The sequence below is a fragment of the Podarcis vaucheri genome, assembly GCF_965113315.1.
Source record: "Podarcis vaucheri genome assembly, chromosome: 4".
NCBI classification, from domain to species: Eukaryota; Metazoa; Chordata; class Lepidosauria; order Squamata; family Lacertidae; genus Podarcis; species Podarcis vaucheri.
The window spans coordinates 2,604,874-2,615,519 of NC_138762.1; the positions used below are offsets into that span (position 1 = coordinate 2,604,874).

Genomic DNA, 10,646 nt, shown 5'->3' on the forward strand with positions numbered 1-10,646 from the left:
AGCACTCAGACATGGAACTTTAAAGGCTGAGCCTGTGCCTAAGAAGCATGGTCCAAAGTGGCTGAGCTCTAGAAGGGGCAAAGCTGCCCCCACTTTGTGGAAGTGAATTGCAGAGACCAAGCAAAGTTCCCTCTTTGCACATTAGTCTCCTTGTTGCCCCCTTTTAAAAGCTTGTATCGAGACATGTTATGATAGTATACCAAAAAACTGACCCACTTTTTAGCTCCTGGCCTACCCATAGGGCACACGCCTTCCCTGTGATGGGGCTCGCTGCCGATGGACCAACACACATCATGCTCAAACCTGTTACAAGGTGGAAGGGCAAGGCACACTGCTTATGTTCTTGCTCTGCTCAATATTGTTTTGGTGGCAGGTGCACCTCTTTACCCTTTCGACTCATGAGATGCCTACTTTCAGGATCCACACTACGGTCACTGCAATCAGGTTCAACCATTTCTATTTTTTTTACTCGCCCTGGGACCTGCTAGTGATGGGCAGGAAATATACACTCCATTATGGTTTTAAGGCAGCTGTATCCCACCCCATAACTTTTAGATGAAAGGTGGATTGTGAATCTTAGAATAACAAGCTTCTGCTTCCTAAGTTTTCATGACTCTGTGTTTGCCTGCCACTGCTTCCAATTGGCTGCAGGAGTGTCCTGCAGCCGACTGGAAGCTACGGAAGACGTTTGGCTTCCGAAAATCATTTGAAAACCGCAACACTCACTTCTGGGTTTTGATCTTTCGGGAGCAGACTTGTTCGGGAGCCAAGGCATTTGTGATCCAAGCTACAACTCTACTATGTGGCTAGTCACCAGGCGAGAACGAACGCTGGTTGCTTGTTGTGGCTCGCCTGAAATCATGTGTGCTCTTGAACCATGTTCTAGCTGTTTATGTCTAACATGGAATGACAGATATGTGGTCAATGAACATTTCTTTGTTGAGTGGCACCTCATTGCGCTACAATCCTTAGGAAGCCCCAGCATGATGCCAGTCCCTTTCCAAACTCTGATTACTCTTCATTCAGTTAGGTTTGCAATGCTTGTTTCCCCCCAGTATTAGTGCTGTAGTTAAGGAAACACTATTCTAAGCCGTTTTACCCAGGCAAGAAGAAGTCTCCAGATGTTCTATAAGAAACACAAGTGGCATTTTTTTAAATGTTTCTTAAAAATCCAATCAACTCCCCTGCTGGTGGGTTAGATATGACCAGCAAACCCCCTTTTGCCCTTCAAAACATAACCACCAGGCAGCTTTGCTTTCAAGTAATTCAGATGAGACACAGGGGCATTTATCCAGGCCATAGCAACAGATGAGCATGGTTCCTTTTAACTCTGAAACCCTATGCTAAAAAAGAAAATAGCTAGGTCAACAGGACAATCATCTACGCAGATTTCTTGTAAGGCAGCAAAGGTGCAGATTATTTTCAGTGTCACTAGAAATGAAAGGAGATGCTGCCCGCCTAACAATTGAAGGACTCGCTGTCCTCCTTTAGAATTAACTTCCACCATGAAGATTTCCCACTTTAGGCACAATGCTCAGTTGCTATCCCTACTGGCACTCGATTTACTAAGGGCACCCTTATTTGTTTCTAGGCATGCCTTACTGAGTTCTCTTTTCGCAGAACGAATTCTGGCAGCAGCAGATGATACAAGCAGATGGGATGTGCCACAAGGGAGCTGTGTCCCCTACCCCCCCCCAAAAAAAACTCCTTCCCCAGAAATAACAAAATCAAAGGTCTTTACAAAAGGTTTATTTGAGCAACTCAAGGAGAGCCATGAGGAGCCACTTTAGAACTTTTGGAACTGCTTCTTGGTGCCGGCAGCCTTGGTCACCTTGAGGACGTTGAACCGGACCGTTTTGCTGAGAGGACGGCACTCGCCCACAGTCACAATATCTCCAATCTGCACATCCCTGGAAACATGAGAAAGTAACAACAACTTTAGGGCAGGGATGTAGGAAAGAGCGTATTGAGGGAAAGAAGGGCTTGTTATTTTTTTTGACAGAATGCAAACTAAGCCTGAAGGAACATGAAAAGACCAATAAATAAATAATGGCAGATGTGTTGATGAATAGCTTATATGATCCCTAAAACAAAAATAAATAAAATGCCAACTCAGGTGACAAAAAACAACAACCACCCTCCAACCGAGCAAGCTTTATGGTTCAGTGACTGCCAGACTGGCATTTTCAGCAGCCTCTCATTCACCAGAGAGGGCTAGGAAGACCATCGTGAGTTTGTACATCATCACCAACATGCTTGCTAGACCAACCACAAACCCAGTCACAAAAAGTTCTCTGTTATTTGAAGAAGAAGAGGAGTTTGGATTTGATATCCCGCCTTTCACTCCCTTTCAGGAGTCTCAAAGCGGCTAACATTCTCCTTTCCCTTCCTCCCCCACAACAAACACTCTGTGAGGTGAGTGGGGCTGAGAGACTTCAGAGAAGTGTGACTGGCCCAAGGTCACCCAGCAGCTGCAGGTGGAGGAGCGGAGACGCGAACCCAGTTTCCCAGATTACGAGACTACCGCTCTTAACCACTACACCATACTGGCTCTCATGTTTGAACTAAAAGAGGGCTACAAATATACAGGGGCAAAAATAACCGGTGCTGTTCTTTGTGTGTTGTAATTATTTTATCTGTGTCAGCTTATACAGCACGAAGCAGGAACTGATCTGCAAACCTTATGCAAGACCTGAAGGAACCAGATAAAACAGTATCTGCGCAAAGTCGGGGATGGCAGCTAGAGACCCGCACCCTCTCACCTGAAGCAAGGGGACAGGTGCACAGACATGTTCTTGTGCCGTTTCTCAAAGCGGTTGTACTTGCGGATGTAGTGCAAGTAGTCCCTGCGGATCACAATGGTGCGCTGCATCTTCATCTTGGTGACCACGCCTGAGGGATGGAGGGAGAATGGAAGACGAATGAGACATTCGCTTGGCGAAGGAACAGGCCTGCCTCTGTCCCCCACCCCCGCACCTTTCACGAGTTCCCCCAGGGATGCCTGTGTGTGAGTGGCGGGATGGCAGAGGCACAAAATACCACACAAACACCAATAACGTGCATTTAGGAGGCTCAATTCAGATGCAGCAGACCTAAAGATAAGGAAAGCACGTCTGCTCCTCAGTCCATTCAAGCACCATCAGTTCAGCCACAAGGCAATTTCATCAGAACCCTGTTCACCATGGGGGCTCAGCAGACCATCGTGAGAAAAACATCACTTGCAGCTTGAGAACTGTTGGGAACAGATGTGCAGCACCTCTGGGCCATTGGCAGCAAAATATGGCTCTGCCACACAGCTCTATGGGGGAACGCTCCAAATAATCATTCAAGTGATCTGTTACTAGCCTACCACTTTTCACATGGAATCAAACCAATGAGGAACTTGGGGGACCTTTCAGATGTTGCTGGACTCCCAACACCAATCAGCCTCAGCCAGCATGGCCCACGGGCAGAGATCATGGGAACTGTGGTCCAACAGTATCTGGAGGGCCAAAGGCTCTTCACCTCTGCTTTAAGACTCAATCTAGCTTCCTGGTTACAATAAGGTAGTCAAAAGTAACAAGTTTGACCAGTAAACCGCAATTAAGTCCCAATTGCTTCATTTCCCAATATGGGTCTAGATGTCAAAAGAACATTGGGACAATGGCCACACCAAAATTTCTGATTACAAGATGCTGGGGTCTGTTTCTGAACAGGGAGGCTGCCCTACCGTGCATCAAACACATTTCCTATCCAATCTCAACCCATTTTGACCAATTGTCCCTGCAAAACATTTCCTTAACCCAAGAATTAGCAAACACTCATTCCATCAGGCATTTGTGAACTGTACGGATTTTACTGTTTTGTTGTTTGTTTAGGCAGTTGTATAGCTTTTAAAACTCTATCCATCTTAATGCAGAATTAAGTTGCATGCTACTTAGGGTGCTTTCTTGTAGAAATCTGGTTTATAAATCCTGAAAACAAAAGGAAAGGGGTTACATCCAAGGCATAAGGATCTTCACTTGACCTGCATGAACTCCCTGCTCTGCCCTGGGAGTCTGGGAAGAAGTTGCTGCCTTGAAGACAGCACTACCATGTGGCAGTAAAGTGGCACCTGTCATCATTGCTGATCAGATGCAATGTCTCTTGCTGGGGCAGATGGGAGTGGTCCATCCACACTGGGAGGGCCACAGGCACCCAAGGTTTCCTTTTCCATGTGGGATTTTTAAATGTACACTTGATTTACCGTACCATCACTGCAATATGAGTGTGTACTTCATGCTGCTTCAAAACTCACCTTCTGTATTGTTTTTAACTGCTTTTATTGAACAAATGCACCTCTACAAAGCACACAAAGGCTTATTGGTGCGCTGGAAAAATTCAATGCACAGATCACTGTTAAACTTCTCGATGGCTCACAAATGGTGCCATAGATAGATGCAGGAAACAAAAGAATTTCTAGGAAGCAAATCCACCACAGGGCACAAGAGAAACAAGAGATACCGTATTTTTCGCCCTATAGGACGCACCTATATTTGGGGGGGAATTATTTCCCCCCCATCAGGCGGGGGGCTGGGGCTGGGGCAGCCCAAGCTCCCCCCAACCCCAGAGCGATGCCGGAGCCGCACTGGGCTCCGGAGGGTTGCACAGAGCTTCCTGAAGCCTGGAGAGCAAGAGCACACCGACCCCTCTCGCTCTCCAGGCTTCAGTGAAAGCCTGTATTCGCCCCATAGGACACACACACATTTCCCCCTCATTTTTGGAGGGGAAAAAGTGCATCCTATAGGGCGAAAAATACGGTAAGTGTCCACATCTTGTACTCTGTTAGCTTTAAACAGCACCTCCTCCTACCTGATAAAATGCGGCCCCGAATCGACACATTGCCAGTGAAAGGACATTTTTTGTCAATGTATGTGCCTTCGATGGCCTGGATGCAAAGAGAGAGTTATCAGAACACAACCAAGGAAGGAGACAACACAAGCACAATGAAGTGCTTTCTCCTCATACAATTACAGCAATAGTCCTCCCTGTTAAGACCTCTCCCCATTTCTTTCCCAGGCAGAGACAATCTGAAAGGAGGGCTGCTTCTCAGCCTGCCTCCTAATGCAGTCCTGTTCTCAGCTTGACTTCAGCTGATGATGGGAATGAAATTATCACCGAAGGAGTAAAACCTACATATGGGCTGCTACTTCAGCCCGGAAGTATGTGTGTGTATCTACACTGATCTTACATCATAGAAACTTCCTGCAAAAACCGCCCCCACAAATCCTTGTTTAGAGAAAAGGATCATGGATAAAAAGGCCAAGCAAGAACCTTTCTCTCTGATGCATTTCCTGCACCTAACAGTAATGGATCTCTTGAAAGTAGGCACGTCCCATTATGTGGATGCTGCCAAAAGCAGTCCAGCCCAGAGAAAGAAAGGTCTGCCACCTTGATGATAAAATCATATCCTAGATGCAAGAGGCTGCTGTATGAAGAATTAGCCAGGCCTCTTGCTTTTATGCACATGAGCTGACGTCAGTAAGGTCCTATTGGACACTCTCGTCAAAGCCCCTTCACCATTGGGGCTTGGAAGACCATCGTGAGAATGTACATCATATGTCAGCAAAGGGAAACTATCCTGTTTAAACATTTGGCCTGATGATTCCACCACATATAGTAATTATTTTGAGCATACAGGTTTGTACTCAAGTTTCCACAAGGGAAAGTATAAAAGCGGAAATGTAGTCTACCTTTGTGTATAATTTTACAAACTTCACAGGGCTTAACAAGCACCCTCCCATTGGCCCAAACTGCCTTCTAAGCTCAATACCTCTTTGGGGGTCTTGAAGCCCAGACCAATGTTCTTGTAGTAGCGGGGGAGTTTCTCTTTGCCAGTCTCTCCCAAGAGCACACGTTTTTTGTTCTGGAAGATTGTGGGCTGCTTCTGATACGCCCTCTCAGTCTGCATGTGAGAAAAAAGGAATAAATGAGTTTAGAAAGGAAGAACATAGACTAGATTGTCATCTGTTAAGGGTCACTAGCAGATGAGCAGCTTCTGTGCGTCTTGCAGAGTCCACAGGCAGCTTCTTTGGCTCTTCTGTCTGGTAGGATACACTAGATCATGGACTGGGTGCCGAACTGCACCACAACACACACTCTTATAACATTGTATACTAAATGGACTAGCTGGCTGCTTTGGGAAGCGGTCTTGGCTAAAAAGTAAGCTGTAGAAGCTTTAACTCCCTTTAACAGAAAAATTGGGCCACCAGGCCTATAGGAGCTAAGAGGATGGATTTTTTTGCATGTTGAAAAGCATATTTGGGGCGGGTGCTTGCAAGATGGAATGGAGCAGCCTAGAAATGGGCCATGGTTCACCAGACACACCCTGCTCCATGTGAATATTAGAAGCAGTGTGACCCCAAGTTTGAGCATCTTAGGAAACTGTTCCCAGAAGCAAGAGGGTCGAGGTGCCAATAGGAAGGCAGCACATGCAAGCTGGGCCCCAACTACTTTAGGAAGGCACAGCAATTTGCTGTTGCAGAGAATAGTCACCAGCAAAGCTGCAGTCCTCTTGCGATGGAAAGGAGCGGCTGAGCCTAAGCAGGCACTCTTTCTTCCTCTGGCCCTGGGAAGGCCTCTCCCCCCCCCTTTGCCAGCTGCTTTGAATGGGTGAGGGCAAATTCATGGAGGAGAGGGCCATTGGCTGCCCTCTATAGTTTGAGGTAGGGCTGCCCTTGTGCTCCTGCTTGCTGCCTTCCCCTAATGGGCAGCTAATGGGAACCAGGCAAAGGGCCTTCTCGGTAGTGGCACCCACCCTGTGGAACGCCCTCCCACCAGATGTCAAAGAGAACAACAACTACCAGACTTTTAGAAGACATCTGAAGGCAGCCCCGTTTAGGGAAACTTTTAATGTTTAACAGACCACTGTATTTTAATGCTTTGTTGGAAGCCGCCCAGAGTGGCTGGGGAAGCCCAGCCAGATGGGCGGGGTATAATAAATTATTATTATCATCATCATAATCTCATCAGCCACCGTGAGAGCAGGTTGCTGGACCAGGTGATCCCTTTCCGGCCTGATCCAGAACCCTCTTCTCATCCTCTTACAGGAAGCACAGGAGGGGAGAGCACGTGTTGTGCCCGATTTCCAGCTCCTCATAATGGGCTGCAGCGCTGCCCCCCCCCGGCCTGATTCTGCAGCAGGACCCTCCTTCGTCGTGGTCTTAGGAAGGGGGTCAAGGACCGTTTCCTAAGCCGGGATAGCAGCCTTGCATGGCCGCCTGAGGCAAGCGAGGGCCGGTGGCGAGGCCCTCCTGCTGTTGAGGGAAGAGGCCTCGGAGGCCTCAGGGCGGGAGAAAGCAGGAGCCCCCCTCCCCCCTCACTCAGCCCCTCCAGCAATTAACCCCCCCATAAAGGAGACTGGGACCCTCCCCCCAGCCGCCCCTTCCCCGTTCCTAGGGGACCCGCAGTCTCTCCCCCTCCCACCCCCCGTCACGGGGAGCCGCTCCGACCTGCGTGTCCGCCATCTTGGCCGCGCGAGGCGAAAGGAGGATGCGCGGGGGATGACGGGAAACTTATCGCCGGGAGGGGGTGGGGCGGGGAGAAGGAGCCGCGGGAAGTGACGTCAGCCGAGCTCCTCCGTCCCGACCATACAGAGAGGCGGTTGGGGGGATTAGTAGGCGGAGCGAGCGAGGAGAGAGGCGCCTGTTCGCCCCGACGTCATCGCGTTGAGCGAAGGCGGGTCCGAGGAGCGCTCAGTTTTTCCGCGCCGATGCCCCGCCCCCTTCCTCCCTAAGAAGCCGCGGCGGCCATTGCTGTGTGGGGCGCCTGCGCGCGCAGCACGGTCGCGAGGCGCGGGAAGGCGGAGTGGGGGGAGGGGGCAGAAGAACCTGAGGAGAAAAATATTTCTCAAAAAAACCCGTTTAAATGCTGGTGAAGAGAAAAATTCATTTCCTTTCTACTCGTAAAAGGTGTCATAGCAGCCGCTCCCTCATTTATTTTTAGTTATGTATTTTTAGGCGATGCCTTTCCGCCGCTTTGCGTGAGAGGAAAGTGAGGCGTTTCTGTCGCCTCGGTAGGGCCTCTGCCCAAAAAAGAGCCCTCCCGAGACTCTCCTGAGGAAAATTTAAATATGTTATTTATATAATAATATTTTTTGGGGGGGGACTCAGGGCAGCTTTGAGCGAACGGAAACGCCACGCAGTTCGGTTTAATTTGGCATTGATTTGTAAAACTTCACAAATTTTACCTGGCGAAAGAAAATAATGAAAACCGCGCCTGTGCTAAAAATGCAGCTGTGCTAAAATGCAGAGAAGGTGATGGTTGAAAAGCAAGTGAAGCCTAACAGAATTAAAATGGTGGGGTAGGGGGAAATGCAGGTCCTAAAATTAAGACAGAACAAAACTCTCTCTTCGCCAGCCCGGTGCTCTCGCTGTTGCCAAGTCAGCACTTAAAAAACCCCCAATGCTACGTGCTTATTTTATTTAGCTCATGACATTTATGCATTTATCGATTGGGGGGGGGGGAATTGCCAGCACCTCAAAGCAGTTTACAAAATCAAACCAAAAAGCCTAATAAAAGAATTAGCAAAAACAAAACATTTTTTTCAAAATGTTGGCAGGAGTTTAAATGTTTGTTTTATTTAGTTCATAAATTTTATATACCACTTGATTGTAACAAGGAAATCTCAAAAGCAGTTTACAAAAACACCCCGTAAGAATATTGCTAAAATAATAATAATAATAATAATAATAATAATAATAATAATTTATTATTTGTACCCCGCCCATCTGGCTGGGTTTCCCCAGCCACTCTGGGCGGCTTCCACAGAAACCAAAAAACACTAAAATATCATACATTAAAAGCTTCCCTGAATAGGGCCGCCTATTAAACCATTAAAACTTTTTTAAAAAGAAACGTAAATTGAAAAAGGCTGAAGTGGGTTTACAGTGGTACCTCAAGTTAAGTACTTAATCCGTTCCAGAGGTCCATTCTTAACCTGAAACTGTTCTTAACCTGAAGCACCACTTTAGCTAATGGGGCCTCCTGCTGCCTCGGCGCTGCCTGAGCATGATTTCTGTTCTCATCCTGAAGCAAAGTTCTTAACCCGAGGTAGTATTTCTGGGTTAGCGGAGTCTGTAACCTGAAGCGTATGTAACCCGAGGTACAACTATTGTTTTTGGAGGGAGCCTGGATGCAACGTTGGCTCCCAGGTGCCCATAATCTCAGAGGACAGGATGTCCCAGCTGCCTTCGTCCAGCTGCCAGCGCATCTGTAGGCTCCAGTGAAGGAGACTTTTAAGTATTTTACGGTCTTTTCGAAATGCATCCCCGTGGAACTTACCTGCTATGTAAGCGTTTTAAAATAAAACTTTTGAAAAGATAACAATAGACGAGAAGCAAAATATTTAAACTTGTACCAGCTTTCAAAACATCTGGGCAGGCTCGTCCAGACAAAAATGTTTTTAGCAGAAAGTCGAAAAGAATACAGCGTGGTTGTCTTGAAACTTCTGTGACAATACTAGAGGGGGAGATTATGCTTTCTCCTTGGAAGCATGTAGGCCAGCAACCCCAGGAGCATGTGGCCATTCATTTGTTTGGAAATCCAACTACAAAAGCTTTTTCCAGGTCTTGCCACCTCCTCAAAAGCTTTTGAACACACAATGTTTGATATGTGGTGATGGTGGGAATCCCCTGTATGAATTAGAACCATATGCAGTTTCACCTAACACACATATTTTGCTAAGCGTATTTCCCCTGATGTATCTTTGTAATTTATTTTCAGTGATGTATGCATTTGCTCACACACTTTCCCCAGTACATGCATTCTTATACCCATAACTTGGTTGGAGAACTGCATTGCAAAATCTGGAGAAGTGTGAATTTTGAAGGGTGCCTGCTTTTCAGATCTTTTTTTGTGTGAACTGCAAGTTATTTAGGTTAGTCTTTAGATGCAAACCGATTCGAATTTCTTCTCTATCCCTAGGCCTGGTGACATATGCCCTGGTATGTGCGCCTGGAGTTGGTGCAGAACACTGAGTTCGTGAGTGGTGAGTAGGGCCGTTTACCAGGTACATATATCCATGTTAAAGGATCTACACTGGCTGCCTGTTAGTCAGCAAGCCAGTATTAAGGCCTTGTGTGTGTGTAAGCCCTAAACAACTCTGTACAAGTTGTTATTATTGTTATTTATTATCCTCTAAACCACTGTCTCAATTTAAACACAATATAATTAAATACAGGCAAAAACACAATGAAGTTTTGTGGTAAAGATCCATTTATCCAACTGAGAATGTCTGTTGGAACAAAAATGTATTCAGTCATTTTCAGAATGTGCAGATAGCAGGTACCTTTTGTTACCTTCGAAAAGTACCCTATTCCACAGACCAAGGACAGCCGTTCTAAAAGCCTTGCTCTGAGTTGAGGCTTTTGAGATCTTTGAAACTTGCAAAAGAAAATCTCTTGCAGACTACAGTGATCTACTGTGTGGATAAGAAATAACTCTCAAGTAACCTGGTCCTGAGCTGCATAAGGACTTGTGTGTTAGGACCAACACCTTGAACTATCTGGAAGATTGTATTCCCCTCCGGTACCTGCTAAAGGGGATTAAGATCAACAAATGGAATTTGACAAGTCTTGCCTTGACCTACGGTAATCATTGTTTGTTTTTAGGGGACACTGGTGGCCCTG

General features: G+C 46.8%; 2 protein-coding genes across 2 annotated transcripts in view; both read right to left on the reverse strand.

Annotated features, from left to right (window-relative positions):
* LOC309530315 (uncharacterized protein) overlaps nt 1–10,646 on the reverse strand; it is a 367,943-nt gene that overhangs the window by 100,849 nt on the left and 256,448 nt on the right. The gene's annotated exons all lie outside the window — the stretch shown is intronic.
* On the reverse strand, nt 1,734–7,601 carry RPS11 (ribosomal protein S11). The gene is made up of 5 exons (XM_082219656.1): nt 7,470–7,601; nt 5,792–5,923; nt 4,831–4,906; nt 2,763–2,892; nt 1,734–1,910 (listed from the first exon to the last, which is right to left on the reverse strand). The coding sequence occupies exons 1-5, from the start codon at nt 7,482–7,484 to the stop codon at nt 1,787–1,789; spliced, it is 477 nt and encodes a 158-aa protein (XP_082075782.1). The 5' UTR covers nt 7,485–7,601; the 3' UTR covers nt 1,734–1,786.